The 18107-nt window shown below is 37.6% G+C and overlaps 1 protein-coding gene across 4 annotated transcripts in view; it reads left to right on the top strand.

The window, feature by feature from the left end:
- The window catches only part of LOC309444830 (transcription initiation factor TFIID subunit 4-like), a 132656-nt gene that overhangs the window by 90384 nt on the left and 24165 nt on the right, over positions 1-18107 (top strand). For 3 of the 4 annotated variants that reach the window (XM_082062966.1, XM_082062965.1, XM_082062967.1), the window contains exon 14: positions 1473-1595. In XM_082062966.1, the coding sequence (XP_081919092.1) occupies positions 1473-1595 (123 nt within the window). Of the gene's footprint in view, positions 1-1472; positions 1596-13564; positions 13692-18107 lie in introns of those variants that run through there. The other variant, XM_082062968.1, reaches the window with a different exon arrangement.

Genomic DNA, 18107 nt, shown 5'->3' with positions numbered 1-18107 from the left:
CAAAGATATTTGAGCTAAAAACCTAATATGAGTTGGCAAAGAGAAGTACGTATAGACCTTTGCACTATTATTTAGTTATTTTTCCACATTTCTTTTTTTATTTAGGGAATTATTTTATTCTGTAGATAAATGGGAAGTGTATTTGTAGATAATTTTATATTGGAGTTACAATAATAACTGAAGTTACAAAATACATGGCATAAAAATGTGGGAAAAAATGGGTGTTCACACTCTAAATATACTGAATTTTCTTTTTCTGAAGAATGGGAAAATATGTTGGATTGCTAAATGAATAAACCTGAAAAAACGTTCTAAATAGGATACATGAAGTGGACCTGCTTTTTCTAGAGAGAAGTGAATGGAGAAAAGATACCACACATGGGTACCTTTTTTGCTTAAACCTCCTTTCATTTTAACATTGGCCAAGATAGTTCAGGCCACACTTGTGTATGCAGCTCACATTTAAGTAATGGCTGAGACACTTCCACCGACATTTGTCAGTTCAGTTTTATTTTAATGAAAAATTGTGCCTGTATCATACAATGTTTTTATTGCCACTACTGAATTTCTTGAGGTAGTGTTCTGAGGGAACAAGGATGATGTACACAAGTTGAAAAACAAACACTTCTCTTAATTTAGCCAGGGATTTGTGCAAATGTAAGGTTTTGAAATTAGTAAGAATGATTACTAAGAGCGATGAATGCTTTTATCTAATTAAAATCATATACTGTGTTACCTAATCAATTGTTCTTGTATTGATGATCACAATGTTTATTAAAGTAATACTGTTCGTGGGACTATGTCTCTTATTATTACTCTCTAAAAGGATTATACAGTCCATAATGAATATGCAATCTTACCTCTTTATCATGTGGTGGCCAGAGTATCTTATTTTCTGTAGCTATGTGGTGCAACTGGCAGGTTGCTTTCTTAGCCTCAGACTAGTGGATTGCTACCTGAATCCTCATCACAGAAAGCAGTTGAGAATTCAGTTTGTAGGGGTTTTGTGTCAGCATTACCTTCTCCTAACATTTAGACAGAAGTGTTTTATTAATTTAGATATGAATTTTTTTGAGGGAAATATCAAGGACATTTGAAATATTCAAAGTAAATGTGAGATGAAATAAAATGTTTGAGATACTTTCTGAGTATTTGAATTGGTATTTACACTCTCGTATCAGCCTTAAACTGGGGATGTATAGCTAGTCGATAGTACTTTCTGGCAATTTTCAAGGATAAGGATGGAGTTTCCAAAAACAGTTGAGTTAGCTGAAGCAGAAATCCTGTGGAAAGTCAAGGGAACTTCTGGATCTTCTTTGTTACTCTACTGCAAGGCTGCACGCTCAAATGGCATTTCTAGGAACAGCAGAGTACTGCTAAGGATCGATCACCTAACGCTCGCAAGTCTGAGAATAACTTTTTGAAATGGCAACAGAATAAAAACTAAACAGAGTTTTTTCTCTCTCCGACAGATGCAGCAACAAGAACTTGCACAAATGAGGCAGAGGGATGCCAATCTAACTGCACTGGCAGCTATCGGTCCCCGGAAGAAACGGAAGCTTGATTCACCTGGACTGCTCACCATAGGAGGAGAGGTATGTGGCTATACACAGAATAAGAGAATCGATTATTTCAAACCTACTAGGAATAACTAGAGATGCTACATGTTGGTATTTTCAGTGAGCTGTGTAACTGCGCAAAGATGATGCACATTACTAAATTAGAAGGACTGTGAGTCTAGTTATCTTGCTACAGTTAAAATTATATCTGCTCTTAGTTCTATTTTCAAGTGTTAGCTTTCAACAGTTAATTAAAGAATAAAGTTAATCATGAAGTGTAAGTCTCTCCCTTAAACAGCTCACCACTCTTAGAGTGGTTTTCTCCTCTGCATAATCCAAAGGAAAGCAGAAAGAAGATTATGACATAAATAAATATCTGGAAAGACGTTAACTGTAGTTTTGCTTACAGTTTAGACCAAGAGCTTGTAGTAATACCAGTAAGTGTGGGTTTGTGACAAATGTGTGTCAAAACTTTTTAGAGTATGGCTGGTTATCCCCTGCAACTGCAAAGACAAGTTTGTAATCATGCTAAATTTTATGTAGTAATAATAATAATAATAATATAATGTGCTCTAGAAGTAGAATCAGATTTGTTAGCATACCTTTCCTGTTATCTTGGAGGGAGCAATAGCTATACTACACAAGGCAACGCAAAATCCTCAAAAGCAGGTTACGTATTAACGAAAGTGGAGAACTACAGTGATGTGCTTGCATTACCTTGGATAACTCTTACAGAGTACTGTGCTGTGTAGTACAGGTATAGTCGGGCTTCTTATTTCTCCTAAAAATGCCTACACAATAGGAGTTAAAATAGTTCTCCCTGTTCTATGTCTGTTCTGATGAAAATGCAAACGTTTTGTTTTGAGTAACTGACTAACAGTTTTGGCTCAGACATTTGACTGTCTAAATGCCAGGCATTTCCAAAGGCTTTTTTGTTTCCCTTTTTGGATAGCTTTTATCTGAATTCTCTCTCTCTTTTAATGTACTAAGATTAGTGCTAAGGAACTAGCTGAGCCAGGAATAGAAGTGGATCTTGTTTATATTCCAAAGTTGACTTATGACTTCAGATATGTAGGAGGTGCTCCCGTTTTCTGGTCAAATTAGTTTCAGACTGAGGGAGCTTCCTGGGGTTGGTGTTGTCCTGTTAAATTCTCTTCCTTTCAGTCTCTCTCCTTGTCTCACATTCCATATTCTGTTTTTCTCCATATGCCTCTGCAAGAAATCCTGCAGCAACAGGCCAAAAGAACTTTTCATTACAAGCTCAACTGGATGGCTTTCACACAAGATAAATTTAAAATAATTTGAACCTTCCGGTTGTACATGAATCCCTTCGGTTTCTAACAAATATACAGTCTCCAATTGTCTTTACTTCACCAAAGGAATATTTTTCCTAAGTATGAGAATTACATTTTTATTGTCGATTGCCCATGTTTTAAAAAATGATCTTTTTTCAATCTTTTCATGGTATGATGAACCAAATTGTGATCACCTTTGGTGAAACATTTTTATTCAGAGGTACAGGCCGGAATGGGTTTGTGGTAAACAGCTTCCCCCTTGCTCCAGACACTACTTACTCTTCTGGTACAGTGTGTCAAGGAAAGATAAAGGTCTGTGGTAAATCCAAAGGCTTCTGGAGGATTTTTACCTCCTTTTGTTGTTCCTGTAACCCAGATTTTGCTGAACTTCTGTGTGTTATTCAATTGACAAACTATCCCTGAAGGTTTTGCCGATACATGATGTCCTGGATTCATGAATCGTGTGGCTGTTCTGCCAGTTGAGCCTGCATTGCTCCCTTTGCTCACCCCCGGCTGCCAACCACCCTGCCCAGCCCACACTGAGTCCTGGCTCCAAGCTGCTTGCAAGGACTTGGAGACCATATCTGGATTATTCAAGTCAGTTGTAGGAGCTGTGTCATGCATGCTGGCTGGTAGAAACTCCGTTTCTCTTAAGCTTCTGAGCTACTCATAGGGCTGTGATGCAGAAATTAAATAAACTCCTCAGAGTGTTTGTCATGAAAAAGCTACTGGAAATTTGCGTTGTTTATTTAACACTATCTAATTTATCTTCTTTGGATTTCTGGAGATTATAAACAACATAGAAAACTACGTCCTGTTTTACAGACAACCCCTTAGCCCAGTTCCACCCTCAGATGTCTGACTTCCACCGCGGTCCATGACCCTCTGATTTCTCTAAGCAATTTCTAAGCTTCTTAAATCCTTGCTACTGATAATCTCTGTTTGCAAGGCCTGACTTGGCAAGAGCTTTCTTGGCCTGCTCTCTTTTTTCTTTTTTCTTTTTGTCAGAATGTCCAGTTTTTGTCACTGAAGTTGCTGGTCTCTTCATTAATCATTTTTGACATAAATGTCTGGTTTTGTTGCAGCTTTTGTTCTTGGTTCAACAGAAATACTCACAATTCTCTTTGCAAGTAGGATCTTTTTAGCGATGCCCTTTTGATCCGAGCAGGTTGATTTAGGGAGTAGTGATGGTTGTTTTACTGAAGAGAAAAAGTTGATGGAAAAGTTTAGTGTTTCTGTGATCAAGTACTCTTTGTTGTATACAGAGAAACAGCTGTTACATGGCTTTTATAAATGTGAAGAAGCTTGTGCTCATAATTGCAAATATTTTTCCATCAGCACTTGTTCAAGAGTGTTTTCTTTAAACTTGTTCTCTGTCTGACATTGCAAGGGCTCATCTGGATTTCTTTGGTTCTTTTCAAGCCACACCTAAATAGACTTTTGTTTTCAGATGGCAGGATTAACTTAAGTTACCAAGGCCAGGCCCATCATTTACCTCTTCTGTACTAGTACAGCTGGGGTTTTTTGATTACTTTTACCTGGGGAGATAGAAAATTAGCAGTTTTGGGGTAAGGTTATTTTTCCATCGTATACGTTGTTTGATTCGCTTGTCCATGCAGCCATATAAAAATTTCCTTTCCAAAAAATGTGGAAAAATATTTGATAGAGAAGTGAATGAGCAGGGGCGAGATGTCTTCAAATAACGCTGTCCCCACGGGCGTGACTGGTGTCAGACTGTGATTACACCGGAGCCCGAGCTGATCTGGCTCTGATCTCGATCCCAGTCCCTGGTAGTGCGTTCCTGCCCCTTCCCTTTCATTGGCTCTTGTTGTACCCCGTGCTAACCCGTTTCCATTTGATAAATTGGCAGAAAACTAACCCAATAGCAGTACAAAAGTGAATAGTTTCTGCTTAGCCTGCTGAAGGAGTTTGGCCTAGAGCCCAGCGAGCACCAGAAAAGGAACTTACAACAAGGCAGAGGCAGCAAACTTGAGATCACCTGCCCTTCATTTGCTTGCTTTTTAGTACCTTTCTTGTTGTCTTGTATTTTAGATCACCTCCTGGAAACACAGCTTCCTCTGTAGCAGTCAGCAGCTCACCAGTAATTCAGCCTGCTTATTATTATAATGCAGTTTAGATAAAGAGTGAAAGAGAAGGGCTAAAAAGAAATGAGAAGCCTTTGGAAGATTTCAGCTTCTCTGCCTTGCAGAGTTGAAAATATTGCATTTGCAGAATTTTATAGGCTTTAAATTTATATAAGGATATGGGACAAAATTATTGCAAAATACCTTTTAATTGTTAGTTGTTTTTTGGAATCTATTGCATGGTTATCACGTTCGGTGTCTAACTCCTGAGCAACGTCATGCGATTAGGAGCAGTACTGCCTAATCCATATTGCTGTGTGAGAACTGTTAATTGCTCGTTTTGGTGCCCAGGATGGTAAAGAGGAGGGTGAAGGAGTGGATGACATACAGGAAAGGACAAACAGCACCTGCTTAGGCTCTTTAGGAAGCTCTTTAAAGCACCTCTACTGTCAGATTAAAAACAGTAAATTTTGAGCTGGATTTTGAATCTATTCAGTTCACATTTTCAAGCTTTTTTCTTCAGGCGTAAGGCTTTTAAGAATTAGGATTTTAAATTGGTTTTGCTTATGAAATAGATATTTTTATGTAATTGTAAGAGTGAAAGCTTTAAGAAAAGCCTTATCCCTCATAAGACTAGGTCACTTAACTTTACAAGTTAAATATTTGAGTAGTGCTAAGGTGGCAAGAATGCAGAATTTGCGTATTTCAAAGGCCCTCATTTTTTTACTATGGAATTAAAGTGTAGGGGTTAAATGCAAGTATTTTTCTGTATTTAAGAACAATAATAATAATTAAGTAATTTGGCTTTTCATCAAGACCTATGGCTACTATTCCCAAATACATAAATACAGAGTATATGTTTGAAATATCTGAGGGTATAATTTGTTTAAATATCAAGTGAAAGCCCTCTCCTGGTACTTGCTGGCACAGATGGTTTTTGAATACTGAGCTTCCAAAGGCAGCTTCAGGGCTAGTTCAGTGAATCACTGCTTATTGAAGACAGTCATTTTAGGGATAAGAAAAAAACCCTCTTTCTCACATAGTGGCAGAGCAGTCATCTTAAGGACATCCAGCAAACTATCCCCAATACCATGTTCCTCAATTTGCAGGACCATATGCTGGGCCTGCACTCAAGGGAGATCTGATACTCATCCAGTATATTCCAACCATTATATTAGTCTAGAAGGATAATGTTCTTGCAGACCTGGAAAGTCCCAAAACAACTACAGTTAAAACAGAGATGTTTAGTGTAGAGAAAAGCTAATTACTAAAGTGATTGTGAAATGTATTCCGGGTATGAAGCACCACTTTTTTTTAATTAAATTCATCTTTCAGATGGTATAATTTGAGCATTTTAAAGCTGGTTTCATGTTAAGGTTTTGTATAAAACATGATTAAGATTCTGTTTTGAGACTTGGAAATCTGTGTTATACCAGACACTTCCAAAGGCAGACATACTTAATATTCCCCTCTATCAGAGCTTTTTACAAAGAGTAATTCCTAATTTCTAAGCAGAAATGTATGGATTAATTCATTATTATTTGGGGGGCGCTTGGCTACTATGGCACGGTTGAAAAAAAGTACTTTTGACTATAGTCTCTTTTTAGTTATCCAGGACTGAACGCCATTAATTTGCACAGATTACAGCTGGCATTCTCAGTTCATGCTTGGGTTCTCCATAGACATTTCAGCAACCCCTGCAATTATTCCTCAAATCCATCGTTAATATTTTAACAATATTAAGAAGAAATTGGGATACTAGGCAATTTTCTCTTTGGAATGGGTCAGATGTGATAAAACGTATGATGGAGCTCCCTCTTGGAAAACCTGGCCTTGTTTCCTTCCTTTCTTTACAGAGAGACGTGTAGTGTCTCTTGCACAAGTCTTTAGTACAGCAGGGTTATGCATTGGGTTCTCTCCAAAGTGTCTACTCAAAGAATATCATGCAGATTTAGAAGTTCATGTATCAGCCAACATGACTGTGAGGCATAACTGCTTCTGACAGATCTGAAAGAATTAGAACCAATGAATAGTCTTTTATTTTGGGAAAAACCACCAGTCAGTGGGATTGCCATGCTCTGGGCAAATCTCTAGGCTATTCCCTCACCTTCTTGGATCTAAAGTAATTTTATGGCATCCACTTTCAAAGATCCTTGGAGTCACTTGTTCTACAACTCAAGTCTCAGCTTGGTCTTCATACTGTATAGTTGGCTCTTGATGAATCACTTTTTGTTTTAAGTGGTCAAGATATGTTTAGAAAGCATTGGAATCTCCAGATCCTTTACACTTGTTAAGCCTGAGTTATATGAAAGCAGATATAACAGACCAGAACACCGTTTGCAAGTGTTTATGGTCCAAGAAGTTACAGCTTGCTTTTTGCGCTTTTAAACCTGTAGACTAACAGCAGAACAGGAGGAATTTTTATGATTTATGGTATCATTGCCTTTTCAAGCACTCTTGGCTTCATGTATCTGTGACGTGATAAGAGCACAGTCCTTATCTCAGACGTGTTTTGGTGTAGGATATCACTGCTGCTGACAGTTATGATTTCATTTGAGGTATCCCAGAACTATCAGTTCAATATGTGGGTTTGAATTTTCAATGAGACAGAAGAAAGTTAAGGAGTATGTCCTTATATATTTTTTTAATATAGTTACATGCATACTACTTTATAAGTCTTTGAAAATCTCAAGCTTACCTTCAGCCTCTCTGGCTTGTTTTGCTTCCTGTTTTCAAAAGTCAAATCTTAAAATCATTCACACAGAATGTGTTAATATCAATTTGAAAATCAGTGGTTTGAAAGGCTGTATAGGTGTTCTCCTAATTAATGATCGCACTTATTTTTCTCATTCTTAAATCAATGAGATTTTGACTTAAAAATAAACTGCCTCAATGATTAATTTCTGTTTATAAAAAAATATTTTCAAACCGTGTTTTAGCCTATGATGAACACATTCTATTTTTTTTAGAATTCTGGTTTCATTTTTTGAAATTTTACAAAGTTAGCAGTGAAAAGTAGGAAGAAAAAAGCAGAGAGATGATTGATAATGCGATATGTACAGTGATGATTAATAATTCTGACTTGGAGTGAATGTATAGAAATACATTTCTGTGCCTGTTGCAAACAGGAGGCGGTAGAACGATTCTGCATGGATCTCAGCTGACAGGAGGAAAAAGCCAGGCAGCAATACAAGAAAATACAACGTGGCTCTGTGCCAGCAAAAACATTCTTTTTTACTAGTAGGACAGGTTTGCATACTGTGTGTATTCCTTTGATCTGTGTAACACAGAATATTCTGACAGAGGTTCAATGATATTAATATTTTTCCCTTATTGTCCAAGACAAATCTTATTTTTACTTCATTTGGAGATGGAAATGGTATTTGACCCCACCTGGCCACATGATGTTGATCCAGACCTTTAGAGCATTTCTTTCTCTGCTCTTCAAAGGTTGATTACTAGAGTCTTAAGTAGTGTTTTGTTGTGTCTGTTAAATCAAAATCCACCTCCTTGGTTAAAAAAGGAAAAAAATATTGCATTTTTTAAAAGGAAAAATTTTATCAACGTGGTAATATTAAATACAGTCTTTTTGTTTATGGCTACTTCATAAATATAGTGTGTGTGGCTTATCAGCATGGAAAATGAGAACTTGGCAAAATCGCTTTTGAGTAGTTGGTTCATCCATTATTTGTCAGTCCCTATAGAGATCTGCTGTGGTTACTGTGAAAGAGCGGTGTTATTCTTGCAAAAGGATTGGTGGGGACAGAGGGTATGCAAGCTTGGGTTTTGTTTGGGGTTGGGTTTTTCTGTATTTGCATTTGTCTTCTCCATTTGTCTTCCCGGTCTTCAGACACTGAAGGATAAGATATATTTTGCAGCCTCTGTTTTTCTGCCACTTTTAATTCCAGATTTTTTTTTTTCCTTATGGCTAAATATAACTGTTAAGACTAAGATAACGTCTGAAAGGATCTAAGTGAGGGTTTGTCAAAATTGACTTGAGTCTCCACTGAGTTCAGAAGGTAAGGCCCAAAGTGCTATGGCAGTTTTACACGTCAGTGAAGATAATTTTTGGAACTCCACCAGAAAAGGTGCAACTTTTCACATACACATGGGAAGGTTTAGACCTGTATCTTGAAGTGGCAAAGATTTGCCAATGATAAAGTTCAAAGATATGGCTCAGATATTTAAACTTTGTGCTGAAAGTAGTCTTTCAGCTCTGTTAAAAACTGTGTACAAGTTTGCATGAGTGGTGTGTATTGGACATCCTTTCTTTGTAAGAGAGATAGTAAAATGGGTGCTGTTTGGCCACACTCATGAGAAGCGACGTGTTTGAGCTCCAAACCTGCAAGAGCACGTGCTCATGCTTAGTGTTAAGCTCAGTGGTTGGTAACGTGCCTTGTGTACATCACTAATTCCATGCCATAACCCTGTATGGATTGCTCTGTATGTCAGTGTTCTTGTCAGCCTCCTTGTGTCTTCTACTGCATGAACCCGGATTTGCTAATCTGTAACTGATTCTGATGTAGGAAACGCTTTATTTCACTTATTCATTTATATTTTTTTCAATGGTAAACTCAGGGTTTTCGTTCTGGAAACTGGCATATTGAAAAGTCTCATGTTATTTGACCACAAAAGTCCTTGGGACCCTCAGTGTGTGGTGAATGCAGGTTTGCGAAGTTTCCCAATGTGTCTTGGATATTACGGGCTGTGTTTTGCTTTCAGAGGAGTAACATAGGAAGAAATAATCTGATAGTGGGATCTTCATCTTGGTGTTCCTTTTGTTACATGCTCCATTCTAGTGAGCGAGTAGGAAAAAAGGGGTTTTGTTTTTGTTTTGCCTGGAGTCAAACAGGAGCATGCTGGTTAAAGGGATTCTGTGGGGGAGTCGGGCTGGAGAGGGCCTGAGGGAACTCGGAGAGACATCTACCACCAGCAGCTTGTCTGTGCTAGCTAATTATAGCTAGGGTACTGTTTATTTTAGTGGTGTACTCCTTATTTATTAGTTACTTAGTTACTGCTTGCCTTCCAGTTAGAGGCTGGCAGCCAGTTGCTGCAGGGGAGGTGCAATGGGAAGGGAAGGGCATGGAGCAGCTCCCTGGCCTTGGCACTCTTTTTGAAGCTCTTTTTTTCTTTTTTTATATATATATATATTTTTTAACATGGAAAATGGAAGAGACAGTCAAAAAGAAAAGTTAAAACCATCTTAAAGAATTTTTTTTATGGTCTAGAGGGACCATGGTGATAAAATTATCATGAGTGTGTCTATGTCTTATCAAGCAAATTGGGTTTTTTTTTTTCCCCCTCCTTTTCCCCTGTTTCCAGAACAAAATCTCACTTTGCGGTCTATTTGAAGTTAGATTGGTTTAAATAAAATTACAATTTCTATACCTTTTTTTAACTGGCACCACTGTGCGGGAATCTGGAGTGAGTTTCACAGGGCAGTTTGACTACCTGATAAGTTAGTTTTGTATCAGCGCCTCTCCAAGGATGAATCCACACCCATGTATTTCATAGTTAACTAAAACTAAATTAAACTAATATAAAGATTGTATATGGAAAGCCTAGGTCATCGAGGAGTCCAAGTCCTTAAGAGTGAGACTCCGAGGCCGTTGAACCACTTTGGGAAATCTTGCTCTAATTCACCCACTCATTTATACCATGAGCTTTGAGCAGGGCCTGTGGATTAGCTGTCTGAAGGCGGTAGTGCAGCAGACCTGTTTCCACTGCTAGTTCGTATGTTGCCTTTTCAATTCTGTTTGTAGTAATCTTGGCGTAATAATTGTCTCAGCAAACAAAAGGGCAAAGAATAGTGGTGTTGTATGGGTGGGTGAATGAAGAGAATCTTCTCCAGCTGTGTTTGAGAAAGCAGAAGGTGTCTTACATGGTGATTTCAATGCTTTAGCAGCAAGGAAGCAGTGTTGGCCCATGCTGTAATTATCAATAAAAGATACATTTCTGCAGTCTTTTTGAGCATGACAGTTTCTTGTGAAGCCAGGAGCATAACAAGAGCTGAACATCTGTATGATGGACCAATTACTGAACAATTTAGAGGAGGCTCTGTTAGGACAGTGAGCATGCTGTAAGATCCATAAAAAAGGCAAAGTTTCTACCTCCAAAGGAGAAGGCAGGGAATAAAAGGAGCACAACAGGTTAAACAGCCTTGGCCAAAGAAGTGAGTACCCCTAGGCAGACCAGCATCTCTAATCAGTGGTAGTGGTACTAGCTCTGAGGGGAGGGAAATTCAGGCTGGTGCTCTCATGTAACATTAAACAGGACAAGCAGTCTGTCAGGGGAAACAGTCATTGGCGTGGGATTTCTTCTCTTGATCAAAAAGACAGCAGCACTGCAGCCTGCTTTATCTATAGGGGAGGTGTTGGCAGAGGGCATTTTTTTCCTAGGCCATATCACTGGCCTGTGATATGTTTTTTGCAAGCTGTAAAAGAAGTCCCCTACATTCCTCTCTTTAGCAGGGTTTCATCAACCCCTCTTTTCCTTTTTTTTTCATTTGTTTTATTTTTTTTCCTATTACAGTTAAAAAACAGAACCATCTTTACAAAGCAGAAGGTGAGCAAAATCTGTTGTACCCAGAAAATATGCCTGGTCATTGTTTCCAGAGCCAAAATTAATTTTCTCGTCTCTATAAGTAATTCTTTATGAATAATAGAAAATGCAAGTTCAGTATGTTGTTTCCCCTTCCCTCCTTTAGCTGAGCTTCACATTACAGCGTTTTCCACCTTTTTATTCTGGACAACATTGTCAGTCTATAAGACATCCTCAGCTGTAGCTACAATGAGATGGGATGAATTTTATGCTGCTTTTATCTTACTAAGTAACAGAACAAACCTCTAGTGAAGAACTGCAGGTACTGTTCCTAGCATTGTTTTCAGGTATGCAGGGTTTTCAAAGTAATGGTAATTGCCAGTGATGTTAGAAAAAAAGTAGTCAAGATTTCTAGTATTCTTTTCAGTTCATAATATACCTTAACTAAGAACCAGTATGAAAGGGCTTCCAGAAGAAGAAAATTAAAATAGAAAGTAGATTTTTCTCTGTTTGAAGAAATTGTGAATAAAAATTACATCTTTGGAAATCTTTGGCACCAGAGTGTCTTATTTCTTGCTTGAGAATCCAGAAGAATTATTTTCTTCAAGAAGTACTTTGAGTCTGAATCTTCAATTAATTACTTCTTAGTGTTGTGAAACGTTCATTCATTTCACAATCTTACCTGTAATAGGCCATGTTCTGCAGCTTTTCCTATTAAAGGCAAGAATTACAATAGGTGATCTGATTTCATGCCAGATCATAATTTGCAGGTTTGAGCATTTGTCGGTATCCAAATCACTTAAGCAATAATACATTATTTTTAAAAACTCTTAATGAAGATGTAACTAACGTGTCCAAAGTCAAGTCTTCAAGTAATTGGCAAAGTCAGCTCTGTTTATGTTGACTTTGGTCTCTACAGAGTCAAATCTATAGATTGTATACGTTCTGATTTCAGCTTGATATCTGATCAGTTTGCAGCAATTAATGAAATTTAAGAATGCTTAATGAATATTTTAATGCTTTTTGGTTGACATTCTTGATATGTGCTGGAGACTCCAACCTTCCAAGTGTCTTTAGAAGTCTCTACCTAGATCTAGTTTGTGGGCCGTTAGCTGATGTTATTCACAGTATTTATTTTAGCTATAGTGATTAATAAGTCGGTTTGACCTATTGAGGTTTCTTTTCTACAGTGCCATATATATATAAAAATGTAATCCGTAATTCAACATGTTCAGCCTATGTTGAGCAGTAAATCCTGGTTGGTATGAAGCCAAATGTATTTTTTACACCAGCTCCATTGAGACACAAGGTTTTCTGGACTTCAGACAACTTTTAAAAGGTTATATAGTGCCTTTAAAGCCATTTATCCTGGTGATGATCAAGACCAATTGCATTTTAACTTAATTTTCTATATTTCTGCCCTTACTATATAAGTATTATATACTACTGTGGTAAAATTATTAAATTGTCCTAAGTGAGTGGGTGGGAGAAAGCAAAGCAGTGTTCCTTGTCAAAATGCTTCTCCAACTAGAGATTCTACAAAATTAGATTTTTGCTTTTCTTATTTAAATGATGACGTTAACATCAGTCTTCTAATTTTGAAATAATTCTTCAACAAGGCTCCATCATCTCTAACTTACTTCTAAGTTATTTCATTAGACTATGTACTGAGTGTAAAAACCTTAGTAAAAACTATATATATTTATAAGGCTTTCAGAGGTATATTTTTATCTTCAGCATTTTTTTTGTATATTTGAGTAGCTCTTTTCTGAAAAATTCTGATTTGTAGTGAAATTCTGATACAATTTTCCTCCAGGAAAAGAAAAGAGGCAACTCATTAATAGCTCTCCCTCTCAAGACAAAGCTACCTGACTTACGTCTGGTTAGAATGAGCATCACGTAAAACAGACAAATCAAGCTGTGTCAGATTAATCCTCCTTAAGCGGCTTACACTCCAGTTGCATAGAAAGACACCGTCACACGGAGAAGTTGTTCAGAATTGACACCAAACTAGAGATTGCATATCAAAAAAATGCTTTCCCTACCTATTCTGAAGTCTACCCTTTAGTGTGAATTGTTCTTGTAGATCTGATAATAGAACACTTCTGCCCGGCTGTGCCGTATCGTCTTGACATTTGGAATACAGATACACGAGGAGCATGTCATGTTAACAGAACACTACAACAGTCATACTTTGTCTCAATTGATGGGGGAATTGCAGCATACAGAGTAATTCATGTTGACAGTAAGAACTTGCAGATCGGCAGCCGAAAACGGTGAAATCATTATAGAAATTTATTTAACTGGTTGAATGGCCGTAGCAGATTGGTTGAGCCAGCCAAATCAAAGAGACTCGGAAGGAGATATCCTCTCTACGGCAAGTTTTAAGATTAATTTGTGGTGGCTTAGGTATCTTTGAAATACATATATTTTTATCTTTGAATAAATATAGTAATATTAAAGTTAATAGTAATTGATAAAATATCAGATACATATTTTCATCTCTGTCGTTCAGACACGTAAAGGTATTCATTTCATGGTTAGATTTTGAGGAAAAATATTGAAAAGAAGGCAACCATATAATTGAAAATAAACCCGTTTCGTTTTTATTTATATTTCATTCTCCTTAGAATAATGTGTTAGCAATTTAATGAACAATATAATTTTACATCTTGTTTTAATTTATTCACAAAATGTTTTCCTATTGCTTGTTATTCTATTTTTGAATGTCTTATCCATGACAAAAATAAGATTTTTGTCTGCAGAAACTGGATAAAGATGAGAGTTTGGGGGGAGGTGCCTTAAGTATTTAAACAATATAATTTATCAAAGAATCTATTTTGTTTTGACAAGTTAATGCAGCAGCATCCCTAGGTGAAGACGACAACAGTTGATGGTTTGGTAGTGCTTTTTCTTTGCAGGTAGAGTGTGACAGTCTAAGCTTCCTTCCTGCAGTTTTTTGTTCGTACAGGACAATGGTGGCTTCGAATGACAGGGGAAAGAGCCTGTTGGTCTGGCAGTATTTTTAATGCATTAGCATTTTTCTCCAAAGCACGTGATTCCACAGTCAACCCTGTGTATTTATTATTAGCGGCAACTGGCTATGAGAGAGACCTGGGAGCACCTCCTGTTCTTGACTTTAACCAAACCCTAACCGATCACCTGCATTTAGATATTTTCTTAGGACTTAATTTCAACAAGTTTTAGTCATATCCTCTAGGATCTCCATAATACAATTCTGTAGGTACAGCACATTCTTTAAATCGCCGTTAGCAGCAGAGCACGCAGGCATGTTACAGACTTTAAGCACGAGAGACCTAAGTCTGTAGAGAGAAATATGCTTTGAGTATTATCCATATATTAAAAAAAAGGTATCCCGAACTTTGCATTTAAAAATATTTCTCTGAAGTGTCTCTTTCAGTACAAATGCTGGTGCGCGTTGGCATTAAACGATTGTGTAGGAACGCTCTGTAGCCCAGCAGGATGGGAATTCTTCCATCCTCGGTCTGGCTCTGCTTCTGTCTGTGGCTGACTGGAGTTGGCTTTATCTTGCGCGCTCTTATCTTGTTCATTGCTATTCATAACCCAGACTTGTGTGAAGATGGGCCTTTATTCATAAGAAATATTTGCCAAGTTCCTTGTTCCTTTATGTTAAGGAACAATAAATGCTATTTAAACATATATAACTTTGATTTGTTTTCATTCTCAGTTTAATTATGCAGTGCGTATTTAGACGCATGTGTCTGATTCTTGTCTTGTTTTAATTTGCCTTTGCACATTAACAAACATGAGAAGAAAGCGAGCGAATCCCGTACTGCCTTCTAGGTAAAGGGATCTTTTGGGCCATCTGTATGTTTCGTGATAGACCTGCTTTAGAAGAAGGTAATGGCCAGGTGAATCTCAGCTCCTGAATAATTTAAGGAAATCACCTCCAAAGATGTAGACAGTGAAAATCTGGCAAGTCCTCATCTGTGTGAGAAAAGAGATCTCTGACATTTGACTCCACTCCTCTCTTCCCGACTTATTCCCCAACTCCTGCTCTCTTCAGTGTTCAGCTGGGGGAGAAAGAGGTTGAATGCATAGTGGAGTTAGACTGGGGAAAGTAAGTGGGGAGCACAAGATGCATTTTCAATATCTTCAGCTAACTTGTATAAATTGTATTGACTAAACTCTTCTGAACCTCTTCCTTTGGTTATTCAACCAGTTGCAGTTGAGCTGACCTCTGTGATGGGTAAAGGAGAAATAATTACTAAGAGTTTGCAAAGCAAATGAAAGGTGCATGAATCTGGGATTGATATTCTGATACTCTGCTGTACAGGTACTGTTTAAGGTTACCATTTCTGATTGAAGTCTCTTTCCCCTTTGTATGAAAGCAGCATAATTAATCAGGCTGTAATGAATTCAGGTACTGCCAGTTTGTCACCTCAAGACAGAAGTTACCAGAGCAGGCTGAAATCCAGTTCAAATATAGTTGTGATTAGTATTTAGAAATCAAATGACTGCTTTAACATGTAGTGTAACAGTAGACACCTTTTGATTAGGTTGGGCAAGGTGTGTTGAGCGGCTTGAAATATAACTCCAAAAATAAGATGCTCCAAAATTTTGCAGATTTTAAGAAAAGAAAATACTATTTTACAATGCATTTTACAGATTGGAAAGGGAACATGTATCTAGAAAAGGAGTTTGCAGCTCTAAATGTTATCTGATTCGCATATTTAATTTTGTCTTTATTAACAAAAATCTCAGCTCGTTTCAGTGTGAAAGTTGAGTCAAACATAATCTATTAACTTAAAATCAGAATCACCAAACAAAACAATGCTTTGGCTTGTGGCTTAAGTTGTTACTCTTAGTGATCTCTTACAAGTGTTCTTTGAGCAAAGGTGATGTTTTTGGTGCTGTGCACATTTTAAATTATGGGAGATCTGTATCATTACTGCTGGGGCCATGTTCAAATGCCAGTGCTTTTGTAAGTCCTATGTGTAGTTCAGTAGGAAAATTCCATGGGTGTTTTTTGTTGCAAAAAAAAAGAAAACAGGTTCTAGTCATGGCTTTATTTGTTTAGGCAATTTTAAAAATGCTTTTTATTCATATTATTGGGGGAGATGGTATTTTAGCAGTGACTGTTTTCTACGGCTTCAAAAAGACAAACACAGTGCAAGCGCCTACACTAGTTGCCACCCCTGTGACTTTTTACGGAGGTCACCACGGTGAACTTCTGTCAGTGGAATGGTTGGTGCAAGTGCGCTCACTTTAGACAAAATCAACTGGATTATTCTAAATAATGTAAATAGGTGGTATGGGTTAGACGGGCTGATATTGCCTGGAGTGAATTAGGGAGCACTCATACGAGCTACTCTGCTGGCAGATCTTCAGGATAATAACTTCAGCAGGGGGCAGTGAGGAGCAGCTGGGGGGCATAAAGCCTTTGATCAGCACAGCTGGATCCACAGCTAACATCTGTCTATAGTCTTAGACTCGACACTTTTGTTAATAGCGAGCTGTATTTGCATTTGTTAGATTATTTTGGTAACAGTACTTTCCTGTCTCTAGTGTTCCATTTCTTTCCATAATCCCCCCTCACAGCAAAATCAGTATTGGCAATTCAGAAGAAATAGAACAATTATCTTCATGTAACCCTTTAACAATTAGTAACTTTCCCATACTTTGCTAGCAATGGTTATTTGTGTAAGTCTCAGTAAAGAGCAGCTGTGAAATTAAAATACAGGAAGTACAGAAAGAAGCCGTTTAGTTGCGCTGTGATTGCCATCAAAGAGCCTGTGTACGTACTCACGCTTTCTGTTGCAGAACTGGTGAGGGGTCCATGTGCCCACATACTCGGGATATTTCAGGTTCCTGCAGCCATGGAGCTCCTCTGTGCCTGTGAGGAAGGGAATGGCTGACGGGGGGACAGGAGGTTTGAATTTACAGGCCAATGCACGCTTGACCATAACTGAGTTGATTATAAACATCCTTATAATAATGACAATTTAAAGAACACAAGGAGGAGAAGGTTAGATCAAAAAAGCAGCATTGTGAAGTAGCTGCCTTGGTATCTGTTAAGCTGCCCAGCTTACACTTACTCATGTCTTATATGTTCTCTAGATGCTTCAGAGAAACAAATGTTGTAAACATTTGCTTATTTTTGGCACGGAATAATAAAGCAGACAAGTGTCACATGAATGATTGTGACACTTGTACAAATGTCTGTGAGCTCAAACAGGACAGGCAAATTATGTTTTGACCCATTAACTATAGCTATTTTAGGTAGGAAAAAAAAGTGCCAGTTTAGATAAATACTTGAATTCAAGCAAGCACTTCAGACTTAAAAATTCAGCAGAATCATACCTTCTAAGACTAATGTTTTGTCTGTGTATTAAAAGCATGGTAAGATGTAGATCATTCCATCCTCAGCTTACTGAAAGATTACAGCTTTGAGTGGATGACAGGGGGAGGAAAATCAAGCTGAGTGTTTTGCTTCCTTTTCATACAGATGCAGACCTTCATTTTGCCATTTCTACTGTTCATCCATTTAACTGCAATACTGTGGAAAAGACGAAGGTGAAGGCTTTGAATATGTCATTCTTTAGCATTATCAACTTCTCAAATTTCCTTTCCAATTCTCATCGTGT

The sequence above is a fragment of the Streptopelia decaocto genome (genome assembly GCF_964273445.1).
Source record: "Streptopelia decaocto genome assembly, chromosome: 11".
NCBI lineage: Eukaryota > Metazoa > Chordata > Aves > Columbiformes > Columbidae > Streptopelia > Streptopelia decaocto.
The sequence above is the reverse complement of the archived record's forward strand: the minus strand, read 5'-3'. Positions and strand labels throughout refer to the sequence as shown.